This window comes from Haliotis rubra, unplaced genomic scaffold (assembly GCF_003918875.1).
Source record: "Haliotis rubra isolate DU_JTF1 unplaced genomic scaffold, ASM391887v1 Scf1639, whole genome shotgun sequence".
Taxonomy (NCBI): Eukaryota; Metazoa; Mollusca; class Gastropoda; order Lepetellida; family Haliotidae; genus Haliotis; species Haliotis rubra.
The window spans coordinates 61,340-81,224 of record NW_025765602.1 but is presented as its reverse complement, the minus strand read 5'-3'; the positions used below and the strand labels follow the sequence as shown (position 1 = coordinate 81,224).

Sequence of the window (19,885 nt, the reverse complement as noted above, 5' to 3'; positions counted from 1 at the left end):
CGTCTGTCTCAGTCCCTGAACCACACTGTTTTCCCTTCCATCCAACCCTTGCCGCAATGAGAAAATCCTGAATGGAGCAAGTCTAGATGTTCTTGTGGTCATTCTCCGTTTCGATTTAAATGAATATTTCTATCAAAATCATATATATTCAGAGACGTAGTGATTAGTATATTAGAATCAAGTTGTAAAACACTCCAACCACAAGTGCCAAGTACACTGTGGAGCAGTTTTGAGATTCAATAGAAGGGTGTGGTGTGTTACCATATTTTGACTGAGAGTCAAGGCCGTCTTGAAGTTTCGGGAGCTTTCGGAACATCCCAGAACAGTCTGACCCATCGAACAGAGGACAGTTCACAACAGAAACTTCAGGAAGCAAGCTAAGAGGACACGCATACGCATACGCATACGCACACGCACACACGCGCACGTATTCGTGTGTAAAGTTTTTTTATATTTTTAAGAGCGAGGCTATATCATGGTCTGAAGCTTCCCCTAGGTTCATGTCGTCTACGTAAACCTTAGTTCCTGAAACTCGCGGTCGTACTACCACGTTGGATGTTGTATGACAGAACGTTGGATGTTGTATGACAGAACGTTGGATGTTGTATGACAGAGCTTTGGATGTTGCAAGACACGAAGTTGGTTGCTGCAAGACGCAACGTTGGATGCTGTATGACAGAACGTTGGGATTTCGTATGACAGAACGTTGGATGTTGCAAAACAGAACGTTGGATGCTGCAAGACAACTTTGGATGGGACGTAACAGTTGACATGTATGATGCATGTTCATGTAAGTCGACGGACTGGGCAGTACGACCGCGAGTTTCAGGAACTAAGGTTTACGTAGACGACATGAACTTAGGGGTAGCTTCAGAGCATGATATAGCCTCGCTCTTAAAAATGAAAAAATACTTTACACACGAATACATGCGAGCGAATTGATGGATGTTGTATGACAGAACATTGGATGTTGTATGGCAGAACGTTGGATGTTGTATGGCAGAACGTTGGATGTTGTATGGCAGAACGTTGGATGTTGTATGACAGAACGTAGGATGTTGCAAGATCCAACGTTCTGCCATACAACATCCAACGTTCTGCCATACACCATCCAACGTTCTGTCTTGCAACATCCAACGTTGTGTCTTGCAACATTCACTGGGTTATGACTGTTCCACACGTTTTTTAACCTGCATGTGACGAGATGACAGCCAGGCAACAGTGTGTTTATGTTTCATTCCTATCCACCCATTTGTGAAGGGCCCATGTGTCTGCATGTTGTAATCAACTCATTATAAATGCTATCAAAGGTGTCCAAACCGATAATACGTTAATTGCTCCTTATTGACTTGAGAATTTTGAGACATGCATTAATGGCGATATTGACTGGTCTTAGTGGTTCCTTTAAAGAAGTATTCTTAAACTTGCAGCCATGTGTCGAGACAGCTTACAGCGACATTGCAATGTTATTGTTTACAACGCTTGTTTCTTGACAGAGATAATATGTTAAACAATGCGAAATAATCAGTTTATAAACGCTTTCAAAAAGTAATAAGGAAATGTATTAAACGTATTTATAGCTGGTTCAGATTAACCTGAGCTACTATACATATGCATGACCCGGGAGGTCAAATGGCACAAACGGCAGATCGGGTTATCGTCATTAAATAGGGATGCAGAGGATGTTATTAATGTTGCGTTCGTGATAAGCATACATAGATTCGTTACAGAACTTGTCCTGGAAAACAACACTTCTGAAAACAACAATCATGTCATGTTTTAATTGAATTGTTTATACAGTCATATGCTACCTAGTTTGGTTTGCTAACTTTACAACTTACAGACGTCAGTTACTTTCACGATCCGATTCACTCTCGCTATCACTTGCTACGCCGAGTTCAATTATCACTTTTTCTATTTCATGTTCAACTGCAATATTTCTGTCCCAGTAGTCGCTTTCCAAATTTTTAACATGGGCACAGCAATCAGTCCACTCGTTTACACCAATCATCTGAGAAAGGTGCACCCCTTCACAATAATAGACCCAACCAGTTGTGACACGGTCACGCAATTCATTAGTATTCACTTGATCAGGTCAAGCTGAACAAGCTGTAAGTGTAAATAAGCCAACACCGCCTTGGAAGGGATTGCACAAATCGTCGGATTTTTGCTTGGGGAATTCTTCGTCACTCCTTCTGCAACGCGTTGGCAAGTTCTGCAAGTGTCTGATGACGATGGTGACGCATACGGACGCGTCGATCAAGTTCATCCCATAGATGCTCGATCGGGTTCGGATCAGGTGATTTGGAAAGCCAGGGACATTGATGTTTGCAAGGGCGAGATATGAACCTTGTACACGAGCTGTGTGGGGTTGAGCGTTGTCGTGTTGAAACAGCTCCCTCTGGTGGTTAAAAAGTGGGAGAAGGTGTGGTGGCAGGATTTGGTCTAGTAGCGATTTCCTGTAGGATTGCCTTGAACAGCCATTAGCTCTGATCTACCCGTGTAGGGCATAGTTCCCCCCACCATGACGCAGTCTCCACCAAAACTGTCCACCTGTGGAACGTTCGTGTCGACGTCGATAGACACGTTGTCTCCCATGCTGTCCTTGCAGGAGGAAACGCGATTCATCGCTGAATCAAACACGTCTCCAGTTACCCAGGTTCAGTGCCTGTACCCTGTTACACCATTGGACACGTCGTTGTCGGTGAAGTCGTGTCAGGACAGATCCAACATTTGGTCGATATGCTCGAATTCCCACTTCTCTCAGACTATTTTTGATGGTTTGGTCGGAAATTCTTCGAAGACCAGACCCCTGTCCTGCAGTGTCCGTTGCTGTAGCAAATCGGTGACGTAGATGAAACACCTGGATGAATCGGTCCTGAGCAGGTCACTAAACCCAAGCATATATGTAGCACTATACCCAAGCATAGAATGAACACTAAACCCGAGCATAAATTCAACACGAAATCCAAGCATACAATGAATACTAAAACCAAGCATAGATTGAACGATAAACCCAAGCGTAAATTAAACAAGCCCCAGTCATTACCGTTAAGCGTTTTATATCTAAATGGCCCAATAAATGTCTAATGTAGGATGCTCATCATATGGCATCAATCATTCAGTCTAACGACAAGTACTGTATTCTTTACCAATAATGATAATATATTCTTCCAAAAAGAGAAACGCATAAAAGATAATGAGAATGTTGTTTTATTTTTATTTCATGGAAAATTCAGTAGAAATTCAATGATTTGATTGTACGATGTTAGTCACATGTACGTTTACCATGTAAGGACATTATACACGTGCAGCTTGGGACAATCATGTGCAGTGACAGTGACTAGAACAGTTAAACGTCAGTGAACATTTGTCAAACGTTTGGAGATTGGTGAATGCACCTATTGAATGCTACCAATAGCTTCGCTGGCAGTCTATAGAAGCCCCCCTCTTTATCAGCAGGCCATTTTCATAAATTCATTCATTTCACAGTATCAGCGTTAAACACAAAAATAATTGTTTATGACAACTTTGACACACTTAAATAAAGAGTTAGTTTCTTTCAATGTTGTCATAGTACCTCAATCGAGACACGTCGAGACTGAAAGTCCGACAAACGGGTTATTATTAAGCCAGAGGCTACATAAAAGCAGGCCGGGAATTATTGTTGATTCCTCGAGAAAATACAGTTGAGAAGTCGGTAATTCAAAACCAGATGACACCTTATAATACCATATACGTAAAATGAGTGTCATCAGTAAAGTATCGTCTACGGAGATGGTAAGAAAATAAGACTGTGGCACTAATCGGCTTCCACAGCCCTTATTCTCGAAACGTTCGTAGCCCCAAGAATTTTTAGGCTTGATCGTAGCCAATGTGCTAAGAATGGGCTTAAGAAATTCGTAGGGCTACGAACGTTTCGAGAATAGCTAGCCTAGTTTCCATTACGTAAATTGTGTAACGCAATTGCAGCCTGAAGATCAGGAAATGCAGGACCAGGATATTGAAGTCTGGTTACTCTCCTGCTTTTGACCTTTCATGAACTTTGATTCTCGCCGCCACACATTAAAGCAGTGTCATTAAAAGGGGTTGAAATATCGTGAAAATATCGCTGTCTCTGTTGACGACCGTAAGTCTTCACAGTATCACAGACTGTCTAAAGACTTTTCAGTTCGTCTCATATTTGGGCAATGATTAGTTAAATACTAACATTGTCTACAGCTATTTTCGACTGAAGTGATGGTTTAAATCCTTGTAGGGTTTCATGCGGTTCGCTGTAGTACTGTAAGTTCGTATGGTCCCAAGTAAGGTGGCCGTGCTTATTTTCCTTGTGGTCTAGAGCTGGTATTGTAAAAAAATGAAATGTATTGATTTACAAGTTTGTAGTGTTGAAGATGTTAGCATTCACTTGTGATACTGTGGTAACATTACTGTCGTTTTAGACAGATGCTTACCAATATAATTGGTCCCGTCGCTCATTACCTGAAATACCGTTGATGGTCAGTGCTGCTACAGCTTGTTCAGCTTGACCTGCTCAAGTGAATACTAATGAATTGCGTGACCGTGTCACAACTGGTTGGGTCTATTATTGTGAAGGGGTGCACCGTTAGTACCGTTAGTGCTGCAAGTTTATGCCTGCCATACAACTACGAACTGCAGCTTTGAGAGTACAATCCACGAGTCATTTCTCCAGTAAGTTCAACCATTCAAGAAATTTTAGTGCTGCATTTTTTAGATCAAAGCAGCTCAGTGTGTTGCTGATGAGGTTCGGGAAGATCTGAAACATCTGATGCATACTCGACCCCTGCTGCGGCTCCAGGGGATAATATGTCCTCAGGGGTGCGGACATAGATCTTGTGGTCAACATGGGTGAGACTGTATTGTCTGGTCCACACACAATTATCTCGACGTCAATTGGCTGTAATATTGTGACTGTGGCGTTCAACAAAAACCCAAAATCAACACGCCAAACTTATAGCGTATGTATTACCACTGGGAGTACACGGTGCTGGATATTGACAACACGACAGTGGACACTTATAGCGTATGTATTACCACTGGGAGTACACGGTGCTAGATATTGACAACAAGACAGTGGACACTTATAGCGTATGTATTACCACTGGGAGTACACGGTGCTGGATATTGACAACAAGACAGTGGACACTTATAGCGTATGTATTACCACTGGGAGTACACGGTGCTGGATATTGACAACAAGACAGTGGACACTTATAGCGTATGTATTACCACTGGTAGTACACGATGCTGGATATTGACAACAAGACAGTGGACACTTATAGCGTATGTATTACCACAGGGAGTACACGGTGCTGGATATTGACAACAAGACAGTGGACACTTATAGCGTATGTATTACCACTGGGAGTACACGGTGCTGGATATTGACAACACGACAGTGGACACTTATAGCGTATGTATTACCACTGGGAGTACACGGTGCTGGATATTGACAACAAGACAGTGGACACTTATAGCGTATGTATTACCACTGGGAGTACACGGTACTGGATATTGACAACAAGACAGTGGACACTTATAGCGTATGTATTACCACTGGGAGTACACGGTGCTGGATATTGACAACACGACAGTGGACACTTATAGCGTATGTATTACCACTGGGAGTACACGGTACTGGATATTGACAACAAGACAGTGGACACTTATAGCGTATGTATTACCACTGGGAGTACACAGTGCTGGATATTGACAACAAGACAGTGGACACTTATAGCATATGTATTACCACTGGTAGTACACGGTACTGGATATTGACAACAAGACAGTGGACACTTATAGCGTATGTATTACCACAGGGAGTACACGGTGCTGGATATTGACAACAAGACAGTGGACACTTATAGCGTATGTATTACCACTGGGAGTACACAGTGTATATTGACAACAAGACTGGGCGTATGTACACCACTGGTGCTGCTGATATTGACAACAAGACAGTGGACACTTATAGCGTATGTATTACCACTGGGAGTACACAGTGCTGGATATTGACAACAAGACAGTGGACACTTATAGCGTATGTATTACCACTGGGAGTACACGGTGCTGGATATTGACAACAAGACAGTGGACACTTATAGCGTATGTATTACCACTGGACACTTATAGCGTAGTACACGGTGCTGGATATTGACAACAAGACAGTGGACACTTATAGCGTATGTATTACCACAGGGAGTACACGGTGCTGGATATTGACAACAAGACAGTGGACACTTATAGCGTATGTATTACCACTGGTAGTACACGGTGCTGGATATTGACAACAAGACAGTGGACACTTATAGCGTATGTATTACCACTGGGAGTACACGGTGCTGGATATTGACAACAAGACAGTGGACACTTATAGCGTATGTATTACCACTGGTAGTACACGGTGCTGGATATTGACAAGACACAGTGGACACTTATAGCACTATGTATATACCACAAGACAGTGGACACTTATAGCGTATGTATTACCACGGTGGTGCTGGATATTGACAACAAGGATATTGATTAACAAGACAGTGGACACTTATAGCGTATGTATTACCACTGGTAGTACACGGTACTGGATATTGACAACAAGACAGTGGACACTTATAGCGTATGTATTACCACTGGTAGTACACGGTGCTGGATATTGACAACAAGACAGTGGACACTTATAGCGTATGTATTACCACTGGTAGTACACGGTGCTGGATAATGGACACGTGAAGTCACTGTCCTGTCGGAGAACGGATGACTGCCAAACTCGTCGCAGATACCGTGATGTTCATCGGGGAAGATTAAATGAAGTTGTCTGGAATCAAACAAACACATGCTGAAGAGAAGGAACTCAAACATTTTCCCAGACCCCACTTTCACTGTTACTTCACATCGGTTTTAACAAAGTTGTTTGAGAACTGCGCGGATGATGTTCGAACAGAATGACTGAACTATGTATGTCGGAATTGTAGAATATCTGCTGTGTATATTTGTGAAATTATTAAACCGAGGTAATTAAAAATAACCTTTACCAGAGAAATATAAATGGAATATTCGACCTCATCGTGTACAACAGTTCAAGAGAGAATGATTAGCTCCGTGTAGTGTCTTTAATTGTTGTGACTTGTTCACAGACTTTAGACCTTCTTGAAATGATGGATGCCTCACTTTGCCTCTACTATACGTTAGACCTGCCTCTACTATACGTTAGACCTGCCTCTACTATACGTTAGACCTGCCTCTACTATACGTTAGACCTGCCTCTACTATACGTTAGACTTGCCTCTACTATACGTTAGACTTGCCTCTACTATACGTCAGACTTACCTCTACTATACGTGAGACTTGCCTCTACTATACGTTAGACCTGCCTCTACTATACGTTAGACCTGCCTCTACTATACGTTAGACCTGCCTCTACTATACGTTAGACCTGCCTCTACTATACGTTAGACCTGCAGTAACTACATGGGGAAGAGAAGTCGGGTACTCACTGTGTTTGAGGTAGGCATACACCTCGCCGACATACAGGCTGTCGTTACCTGAAAAGTAAGGTCAGGGAGCTGTTGTACGAAACAACCTGAGCGCTAAGACTACCTTAAGTCTATGTTAAGGCGTTAAGATCGCGTTGTACAACGGCACCTAGAGCATCAACAAGAACGAGGTAAACACTGGCTGAATGACAGTAGTAACATCATTCACATACAGTCAATGGTAACATCACTAGCATACAGTCAATGGTAACATCACTACCATACAGTCAGTGGTAACATCACTAGCATACAGTCAATGGTAACATTACCAGCATACAGCCTATGGTAACATCACTAGCATACAGTCAATGGTAACATCACGAGTATACAGTCAATGGTAACATCACGAGTATACAGTCAATGGTAACATCACTACCATACAGTCAATGGTAACATCACCAGCATACAGTCAATGGTAACATCACTAGCATACAGTCAATGGTAACATCACCAGCATACAGTCAGTGGTAACATCACTAGCATACAGTCAATGGTAACATTACCAGCATACAGCATCTATACAGTCAATGGTAACATCACTAGCATCACAGTCAATGGTAACATCACGAGTATACAGTCAATGGTAACATCACCAGCATACAGTCAATGGTAACATCACGAGTATACAGTCAATGGTAACATCACTAGCATACAGTCAATGGTAACATTACCAGCATACAGTCAATGGTAACATCACTAGCATACAGTCAATGGTAACATCACGAGTATACAGTCAATGGTAACATCACCAGCATACAGTCAATGGTAACATCACCAGCATACAGTCAATGGTAACATCACGAGCATACAGTCAATGGTAACATCACTAGCATACAGTCAATGGTAACATCACCAGCATACAGTCAATGGTAACATCACCAGCATACAGTCAATGGTAACATCACTAGCATACAGTCAATGGTAACATCACCAGCATACAGTCAATGGTAACATATCACCAGCATACAGTCAATGGTAACATCACCAGTATACAGTCAATGGTAACATCACCAGCATATAGTCAATGGTAACATCACCTACAGTCAATGGTATACAGTCAATGGTAACATCACCAGGATACAGTCAATGGTAACATCACCAGCATACAGTCAATGGTAACATCACTAGCATACAGTCAATGGTAACATCACCAGGATACAGTCAATGGTAACATCACTAGCATACAGTCAATGGTAACATCACCAGGATACAGTCTATGGTAACATCTCTGCAGTCATACAGTCAATGGTATTATCACAGTCAATGGTAACATCACCCGGCATACAGTCAATGTCTACAGTCAATGGTAACATCACCAGTATACAGTCAATGGTAACATCACCATACAGTCAATGGTAACATCATAACATCACCTGGATACAGTCAATGGTAACATCACCAGGATACAGTCAATGGTAACATCACCAGCATACAGTCAATGGTAACATCACCAGGGGTATACATACAGTCAATGGTAACATCACCAGCATACAGTCAATGGTAACATCACCAGCATACAGTCAATGGTAACATCACCAGGATACAGTCAATGGTAACATCACTAGCATACAGTCAATGGTAACATCACCAGGATACAGTCTATGGTAACATCACCAGCATACAGTCAATGGTAACTATCACTAGCAGTACAGGTCATATGGTAACATCACCAGCATACAGTCAATGGTAACATCACCAGTCAGTGGTATACTGGCATGTCAATACAGTCAATGGTAACATCACCTGGCATACAGTCAATGGTAACATCACCAGGATACAGTCAATGGTAACATCACCAGCATACAGTCAATGGTAACATCACCAGCATACAGTCAATGGTAACATCACCAGCATACAGTCAATGGTAACATCACCAGCATACAGTCAATGGTAACATCACTAGCATACAGTCAATGGTAACATCACCAGCATACAGTCAATGGTAACATCACCAGCATACAGTCAATGGTTATTATCACCAGCATACAGTCTATGGTAACATCACCAGTATACAGTCAATGGTAACATCACCAGCATATAGTCAATGGTAACATCACCAGGATACAGTCAATGGTAACATCACCAGGATACAGTCAATGGTAACATCACCAGCATACAGTCAATGGTAACATCACCAGGATACAGTCAATGGTAACATCACTAGCATACAGTCAATGGTAACATCACCACATACAGGATATCAGTCAATGGTAACATCACCAGCATACAGTCAATGGTAACATCACAGGATACAGTCAATGGTAACATCACCAGGATACAGTCAATGGTAACATCACCAGCAGTCAATGGTACATAACATCACCAGCATACAGTCAATGGTAACATCAGTCAATGGTAACATCACCAGCATACAGTCAATGGTAACATCACCAGCATACAGTCAATGGTAACATCACTAGCATACAGTCAATGGTAACATCACCAGGATACAGTCAATGGTAACATCACTAGTATACAGTCAATGGTAACATCACCAGGATACAGTCAATGGTAACATCACTAGTATACAGTCAATGGTAACATCACCAGCATACAGTCAATGGTAACATCACCAGCATACAGTCTATGGTAACATCACTAGCAAAGAGTCAATGGTAACATCATAACCATACAGTCAATGGTAACATCACCAGCATACAGTCAATGGTAACATCACCAGATACAGTCAATGGTAACATCACCAGCATACAGCCCGTCGTAACATCACCGGAATACAGTCAATGGTAACATCACCAGCATACAGTCAATGGTAACATCACTAGCATACAGTCAATGGTAACATCACTAGCATACAGTCAATGGTAACATCACTAGTATACAGCCAATGGTAACATCACTAGCATACAGCCAATGGTAACATCACTAGCATACAGTCAATGGTAACATCACTAGCATACAGTCAATGGTAACATCACCAGCATACAGTCTATGGTAACATCACTAGCATACAGTCAATGGTAACATCACTAGTATACAGTCAATGGTAACATCACTAGCATACAGTCAATGGTAACATCACTAGTATACAGTCAATGGTAACATCACTAGCATACAGTCAATGGTAACATCACTAGCATACAGTCAATGGTAACATCACTAGTATACAGTCAATGGTAACATCACTAGTATACAGTCAATGGTAACATCACCAGCATACAGTCAATGGTAACTTCACTAGCAAAGAGTCAATGGTAACATCACTACCATACAGTCAATGGTAACATCACCAGCATACAGTCAATGGTAACATCACCAGATACAGTCAATGGTAACATCACCAGCATACAGCCCGTCGTAACATCACCAGAATACAGTCAATGGTAACATCACCAGCATACAGTCAATGGTAACATCACTAGCATACAGTCAATGGTAACATCACTAGCATACAGTCAATGGTAACATCACCAGATACAGTCAATGGTAACATCACCAGCATACAGTCAATGGTAACATCACGAGGATACAGTCAATGGTAACATCACCAGCATACAGTCAATGGTAACATCACCAGCATACAGTCCATAGTAATATCACCAGCATATAGTCAATGGTAACATCACTAGCATACAGTCAATGGTAACATCACTAGCATACAGTCAATGGTAACATCACCAGCATACAGTCAATGGTAACATCACCAGATACAGTCAATGGTAACATCACCAGCATACAGTCAATGGTAACATCACCAGCATATAGTCCATAGTAATATCACCAGCATACAGTCAATGGTAACATCACCAGCATACAGTCAATGGTAACATCACCAGCATAGTCCATAGTAATATCACCAGCATACAGTCAATGGTAACATCACTAGCATACAGTCAATGGTAACATCACCAGCATGCAGTCCGTCGTAACATCTCTAGCATACAGTCAATGGTAACATCACCAGATACAGTCAATGGTAACATCACCAGCATACAGTCTATGGTAACATCACCAGCATATAGTCCATAGTAATATCACCAGCATACAGTCAATGGTAACATCACCAGCATACAGTCAATGGTAACATCACCAGCATACAGTCAATGGTAACATCACCAGCATACAGTCCATAGTAATATCACCAGCATACAGTCAATGGTAACATCACTAGCATACAGTCAATGGTAACATCACCAGCATGCAGTCCGTCGTAACATCTCTAGCATACAGCCAATGGTAACATCACCAGCATGCAGTCCGTCGTAACATCTCTAGCATACAGCCAATGGTAACATCACCAGCATACAGTCAATGGTAACATCACGAGGATACAGTCAATGGTAACATCACCAGCATGCAGTCCGTCGTAACATCAGCAGCATACAGTCAATGGTAACATCACTAGCATACAGTCAATAGTCATATGTTTCACAGACAGTGGTAACTTCACTCACATTCAATCCGTGGTAACATTTCAGGCCATGCGGCAGATAGTGGTACTGTGCTTCGTTGATTAGAAAACATTGAGCAATTATATTTGTTCTGTTGTATCATGGTGGCTGTTTACGGGTTGTGGTAAGAACACAGGTCAAATAATCGACAGAAATTGGCCAAATTTCAAGTAGCCAAGAACCACTTGCATATGATTCAAACATGGCTATGAGCAATTTCCTGGTTTCTATTGACATTGCAGACATGATACAACATTCAGATTGATCCAAATGAAATAAACACAATACAATCAGCCATGTGTATAGTAATTTCCGCAGCCTCGACATTTTCAGTACACATCCACGGGTTTCACTGATAACACTCGCCGCGGCATTAAAGGCAATATTGAGGAGCTTACCATTGATGTCCATTTTGGTGAAGACGTCATTGAATTCGTCTCGAGTAACCTCGCCATCACTGTCGGCGTCGGCAGCAGCCTTCAGGGTGTCCAGATTGAGGGTGCTCATTTCGTCATCGTCCCAGAACACCATCACCTGATCATATATAAGTGTCATTTATAGGAGATGTACCATGTTGTCCGGGACTCTGTCCCCTGTTACAGTGACGTCACCGTGGATCCACTGTAAAGACGACCTTGAAAATCAGGTGGCAGTATGACTAGTGAATGTACGCTAGGTACCAAAAAGCAAGGCTTCCATTTTTACTGAAAACACAACCTGCACTTTACTTGTCTTCCCATTTCTGAATAAGCGGCTTAGAAGTCAGATACCCTGCATGGCGGGAATACTAGACACATGTTGAAACCTAGATTATATACTAAACGGGCCTCGAATTGAAATAAGGACTGCCTAACAGTCTACAGTGTACACCCCGATTGGTCCAGTCCACAGTCTACACCCTGATTGGTCCAGTCTACAGTCTACACCCTGATTGGCCCAGTCTACAGTGTACACCATGATTGGTCCAGTCTACAGTGTACACCATGATTGGTCCAGTCTACAGTCTACACCCTGATTGGTCCAGTCTACAGTGTACACCCTGATTGGTCTAGTCTACAGTCTACACCCTTATTGGCCCAGTCCACAGTCTACACCCTGATTGGTCCGGTCTACGGTGTACACTCTGCTTGGTCCAGTCTACTGTGTACACCCTGATTGGTCTAGTCTACAGTGTACACCCTGCTTGGTCCAGTCTACTGTGTACACCCTGGTTGGTCCAGTCTACAGTGTACACCCTGATTGGTCCAGTCTACAGTGTACACCCTGATTGGCCCAGTCCACAGTCTACACCCTGATTGGTCTTGTCTACAGTGTACACCCTGATGGGTCCAGTCTACAATGTACACCCTGATTAGTCCAGTCTACAGTGTACACCCTGATTGGTCCAGTCTACAGTGTACACCCTGATGGGTCCAGTCTACTGTGTACACCCTGATTAGTCCAGGCTACAGTGTACACCCTGATGGGTCCAGTCTACAGTGTACACCCTGATTAGTCCAGTCTACAGTCTACACCCTGATTGGTCCAGTCTACAGTCTACACCCTGATTGGTCCAGTCTACAGTGTACACCCTGATTGGTCTAGTCTACAGTCTACACCCTTATTGGCCCAGTCCACAGTCTACACCCTGATTGGTCCGGTCTACGGTGTACACTCTGCTTGGTCCAGTCTACTGTGTACACCCTGATTGGTCTAGTCTACAGTGTACACCCTGCTTGGTCCAGTCTACTGTGTACACCCTGGTTGGTCCAGTCTACAGTGTACACCCTGATTGGTCCAGTCTACAGTGTACACCCTGATTGGCCCAGTCCACAGTCTACACCCTGATTGGTCTTGTCTACAGTGTACACCCTGATGGGTCCAGTCTACAATGTACACCCTGATTAGTCCAGTCTACAGTGTACACCCTGATTGGTCCAGTCTACAGTGTACACCCTGATGGGTCCAGTCTACTGTGTACACCCTGATTAGTCCAGGCTACAGTGTACACCCTGATGGGTCCAGTCTACAGTGTACACCCTGATTAGTCCAGTCTACAGTCTACACCCTGATTGGTCCAGTCTACAGTCTACACCCTGATGAGTGCAGTCTACAGTGTACACCCTGATTAGTCCAGTCTACAGTCTACACCCTGACTGGTCCAGTCCACAATGTACATCCTGATTGGACCGGTTACAGGTGTACCCCCTGACTGGACCATTCTACATTTGTATCCCCTAGTGTGGACCACTCTACAGGTGTACTCTCTTATTGGACCACTCTACACTTGTATCCCCTGACTGCATCTGTCTATTATATGCCTCTCACTGTACCTCCTTGACCGAAATTGGTAACCGGCTCAGTTGCTGTGATCATGGTTTGATGTAACGGCGAAACCGAGTTTCTGAGAATATGCATATCTGGGTTTGATTCAATTAATGATTAATGTCAGCTATCAATACATATTAGAACAGGTTCTCGGTGACATATTGAGCTGCTAAGTCGCCATGGAAACAACCTACAAGGCTGGTTCACTCACCATTGGCGTCATATTTGGTGAAAGCGGCTTTAATCTCGTCATCAGTTAAGACGAAGTTATTGTTAAGGTCGAACTTTGTGAAGAAGGCCATCTTGGAGATGAGGATGATGTTGGACAGCCGGCTGTGTGGGAGACAAGGACAAGCATGACGCAAACACAGGATCATCAACTTGACTCCTACAGTGAGTGAGTAACTATCTAACTGAGCGAAATGGGGGAGTGAGTGTGGCTGGGTAGTCACGACGACACCAAGTATGGCTTCATGGCTACCTTACAGTCCTGTATCTGGGTTAAATTTGACAATCGCCACATTTCAATGTATAACGAAACTAAACATCCACACCAGTACTCTGGTAAACCCCATAAAGACCGACATTAGACTTCAGCATGCTTCGTGTAGGTTGTGACAGTGTGTATGCGTGTGTGCGTGTGTGCGTATGCGTGTGTTTGTGTCCTCACCTAGCTTCCTGAAGTTTCCATTGTGTTATGTCCTCTATATATGTAGGTACACATATGGTGTAACCAAGGACAGGTGTGTCAGTATGTACTGCAGGTAACATGTATACATGTAATGAAGGTGGTGTACTCACTACTGATTGCCGCTGATGGAGACGGGAGCGAAGAAGGGCTGGATGACTGGCTTGGCCTTGTTTCCAAACCCGGGTTTCTTCACGGGCGGAGCAAACCGCGCCGGGGGCACTGAACACGCAATAGCAAACTCAAAACAACTAAGACACAACATTGATTATCATTTAAATGACAGTATGTTCGTCATTTTTCTCGATTGAGTTAAACATATATTGGTAAATGTCTTTACAACTGGTGGTGGTGGAAAAGAAAAATAGTTTCATAACGCCTGATTTTTATTTGGGGGCAGCGGAATCTCTGCAATTCTACACAGCAGTCGACATTGAAAGTCTGACTGCACACATCTGACTACACACGGGTTACAGGTACACTATTCTGATCTGACTTACCTGTATTCACTGCCCAGAGAGGGACTACACACAGATTACCGGTACACTATTCTGATCTGACTTAGCTGTATTCACTGCCCAAAGAGGGACTACACACAGATTACAGGTACACTATTCTGATCTGACTTACCTGTATTCACTGCCCAGAGAGGGACTACACACAGATTACCGGTACACTATTCTGATCTGACTTAGCTGTATTCACTGCCCAAAGAGGGACTACACACAGATTACAGGTACACTATTCTGATCTGACTTACCTGTATTCACTGCCCAGAGAGGGACTACACACAGATTACAGGTACAATATTCTGATCTCACTTACCTGTATTCACTGCCCAGAGAGGGACTACACACAGATTACAAGTATAATATTCTGATCTGACTTACCTATATTCACTGCCCAGAGAGGGACTACACAGAGACTTATCGCAAGCACATACAACATTCTGATCTGAAATAGAAAATATCACATTATGCTACAAAGTTCTCTGGCTTGACCGTAATAAATATGCCGATTAAAGTAAGCTTTAAAGTATCATTATAACCAGTAGAATGTGTATGTCATAAAAGATACTCGGGTTGCCACAATCACGTTTCTGGATTCATCACCGTCATACCCCTGCTCCTGGGTTTCTGTGAGGTAGTAAACGGCCGAGACCTGCGTCACTTCGGGTTTTCCTCCCACATAAAGCAGACACGACCTACTATATCTGAAACAGAGTGGGTCTTTACCTAACTCATATATGTTAATATGTTTCTTTTCTACATATATGTGATATAGCCACACAGCATTTGGTAGTGTTTCAGCTGTAGTCAGGTCCCGGAAGTTGATGTAGTATAGCCCTGTAGCTGCTGGCGACCAATGAACATTCTTTCTGTTGTAAAGACAGAAAATAGTCTTTCACTTTCTTATCCTTGATTTAAAACCAAACTGTCCGTCACGACAGGTTTTATATGCTTTAATATTATATATACCTTATTCTAATGAGGATATAAAGTACTGACTAAATTTGACGCACTCCATCACTCAAATGTAGGCACAATTTAATCCTGTATAGTACGTACAAACCAATGTGTTCTCGTGAGAGTGTAAAGACCAGAAGGTTCTGCCCAGAGAGGAACTACACACAGATTACAGGTACACTTTTCTGATCTGACTTACCTATATCCCCTTGCCCAGAGAGGAACTACACACAGATTACAGGTACACTCTTCTGATCTGACTTACCTATATTCCCTTGCCCAGAGAGGAACTACACACAGATTACAGGTACACTATTCTGATCTGACTTACCTATATTCCCTGCCCAGAGAGGAACTACACACAGATTACAGGTACACTATTCTGATCTGACTCACCTATATTCCCTGCCCAGAGATGGACTACACACAGATTACAGGTACACTATTCTGATCTGACTTACCTATATTCCCTGCCCAGAGAGGAACTACACACAGATTACAGGTACACTATTCTGATCTGACTGACCTATATTCCCTTGCCCAGAGAGGAACTACACACAGATTACAGGTACACTCTTCTGATCTGACTTTCCTATATACCCTTGCCCAGACAGGAACTACACTCAGATTACAGGTACACTCTTCTGATCTGACTTACCTATATTCCTGCCCAGAGAGTGAACACACACACAGATTACAGGTACACTATTCTGATCTGACTTTCCCTATATTCCCCTGCCCAGAGAGGAACCACACACAGATTACAGGTACACTTAGTACTTCTGATCTGACTTTCCCATATCCCCGCCCAGAGGGAACTACACACAGATTACAGGTACACTCTTCTGATCTGACTTACCTATATTCCCCCTTGCCCAGAGAGGAACTACACACAGATTACAGGTACACTATTCTGATCTGACTTTCACCTATATTCCACTGCCCAGAGAGGAACTACACACAGATTACAGGTACACTCTTCTGATCTGATCTCTACCTATATTCCCTGCCCAGAGAGGAACTACACACAGATTACAGGTACACTATTCTGATCTGACTTACCAATATTCCCTTGCCCAGAGAGGAACTACACACAGATTACAGGTACACTCTTCTGATCTGACTTACCTATATCCCCTTGCCCAGAGAGGAACTACACACAGATTACAGGTAAACTCTTCTGATCTGACTTACCTATATCCCCTTGCCCAGAGAGGAACTACACACAGATTACAGGTACACTCTTCTGATCTGACTTACCTATATTCCCTGCCCAGGGAGGAACTACACACAGATTACAGGTACACTCTTCTGATCTGACTTACCTATATCCCCTTGCCCAGAGAGGAACTACACACAGATTGCAGGTACACTATTCTGATCTGACTTACCCATATTCCCTGCCCAGAGAGGAACTACACAGAAACTTATCGCAAGCACATACAACATTCTGATCTGAAATAGAAAATATCAAATTATGCTACAAAATTTATCTGACGTGACTGTAATAAATATGCCGATTAAAGTGAGCTTTAAAGTAACATTATACCCAATAGAATGTGTATATCATAAAAGATACTCGGGTTGCCACAATCACGTTTCTAGATTCATCACCGTCATACCCCTGCTCGTGGGTTTCTGTGAGGTAGTAAACGACCTGCGTCACTTCGGGTTTCCCTCCCACATTAAGCAGACACGACCTACTATATCTGAAACAGAGTGGGTCTTTACCTAACTCATATAAGGTAATATGGTTTTTTTCTACATATATTTGATATAGCCACACAGCATTTGGTAGTGTTTAAGCTGTAGTCAGGTGCCGGAAGTTGATGTAGTATAGCCCTGTAGCTGCTGGCGACCAATGAACATTCTTTCTGTTGTAAAGACAGAAAATAGTCTTTCACTTTCTTATCCTTGATTTAAAACCAAACTGTCCGTCACGACAGGTTTTATATGCTTTAATATTATATATACCTTATTCTAATGAGGATATAAAGTACTGACTAAATTTGACTCACTCCATCGCTCAAATGTAGGCACAATTTAATCCTGTATAGTACGTACAAACCAATGTGTTCTCGTGAGAGTGTAAAGACCAGAAGGTTGTACTTACCGCAGTATGCGTCCGGTCTGTTCAGCAACACAGCCTTCTGTGAGCTGTTATATACGGCACTATGATCTCTCTATCTCCACTGACGTCTACAGTTACAGCACAAGGCAACAGCAGGACAAGTTTATCAAAGGATCTGTTTCTACACGGACATGTTGATCTGGGATGAGGGACAAAGAGGATACCAATTTCATAGTATTATATTCATGATTATCCTGACTTTGACCAGTGTATTTGATAACGCTAATATACCCGTTACTGATCTCTACACCACTCTACAACACACTACATCACACTACACCACACTACAACACACTACATCACACTACAACACACTACATCACACTACAACACACTACACCACACTACATCACACTACAACACACTACATCACACAACAATACACTACACCACACTACACCACACTACAACACACTACAATACACCACACTACAACGCACTACATCACACTACATCACACTACATCACACTACAACACACTACATCACACTACACCACACTACACTCACACTACAACGCACTACACCACACTACAACACACTACATCACACTACACCACACTACATCACACTACACCACACTACACCACACTACACTACAACACTACACTACAACGCACACTCACACTACAACACTACATCACACTACACTACACACTACATCACACTACACCACACTACAACACACTACATCACACTACATCACACTACACCACACTACACCACACTACATCACACTACATCACACTACAACACACTACATCACACTACACCACACTACATCACACTACAACAAACTACACCACACTACAACGCACTACATCACACTACAACACACTACACCACACACACTACACCACACTACAATGCACTACATCACAATACAACACACTACACCACACTACACCACACACTACACCACACACCACCACACTACACTCACACTACATCACACTACACCACATTACACACACTACAACACAATACAACACATTATATCACACTACACGACACAACTCACTACAAGACACTACATCACACTACATCACACCACACCACACTAAAGCACACTACAACACACTCCACCACACTACAACGCACTACATCACACTACACCACATTACAACGCACTACAACGCACTACACCACACTACAACACACTACAACACACTACAACATACTACATCACACAACAATACACTACATCACACTACAACACACTACAACACACTACATCACACAACAATACACTACAACACACTACATCACTACAACACACTACATCACACAACAATACACTACACCACACTACACCACACCTTACACTACAAC

General features: G+C 42.7%; 1 protein-coding gene across 4 annotated transcripts; it reads right to left on the bottom strand.

Moving 5' to 3' along the window:
* Positions 1 to 6,690: 6,690 nt before the first annotated feature.
* Positions 6,691 to 18,600, bottom strand: LOC124271827. Of its 4 annotated transcripts, none has more exons than XM_046706976.1 (7): positions 18,537 to 18,600; positions 15,848 to 15,911; positions 15,071 to 15,179; positions 14,481 to 14,602; positions 12,361 to 12,496; positions 7,515 to 7,562; positions 6,691 to 6,835 (listed from the first exon to the last, which is right to left on the bottom strand). In XM_046706976.1, exons 4-7 carry the CDS (start codon positions 14,520 to 14,522, stop codon positions 6,822 to 6,824), a joined length of 240 nt encoding a protein of 79 aa, XP_046562932.1. In that variant the 5' UTR covers positions 14,523 to 14,602; positions 15,071 to 15,179; positions 15,848 to 15,911; positions 18,537 to 18,600; the 3' UTR covers positions 6,691 to 6,821. The 4 variants fall into 4 exon arrangements, with proteins under 4 accessions (XP_046562932.1, XP_046562929.1, XP_046562930.1 ...); XM_046706973.1 differs by lacking the exon at positions 18,537 to 18,600 and adding an exon at positions 18,038 to 18,071; XM_046706974.1 differs by lacking the exon at positions 18,537 to 18,600 and adding an exon at positions 16,070 to 16,151.
* Positions 18,601 to 19,885: the final 1,285 nt, after the last annotated feature.

Excerpts from the sequence above, each read along its gene's own strand:
- LOC124271827 (XM_046706973.1), bottom strand. Across the intron at positions 15,180-15,847 it reads TCTCTGGGCAGTGAATATAG|TGCCCCCGGCGCGGTTTGCT; the intron begins GTAAGTCAGATC and ends TTGCGTGTTCAG. Across the intron at positions 12,497-14,480 it reads CACCAAATATGACGCCAATG|GTGATGGTGTTCTGGGACGA; the intron begins GTGAGTGAACCA and ends ATATATGATCAG.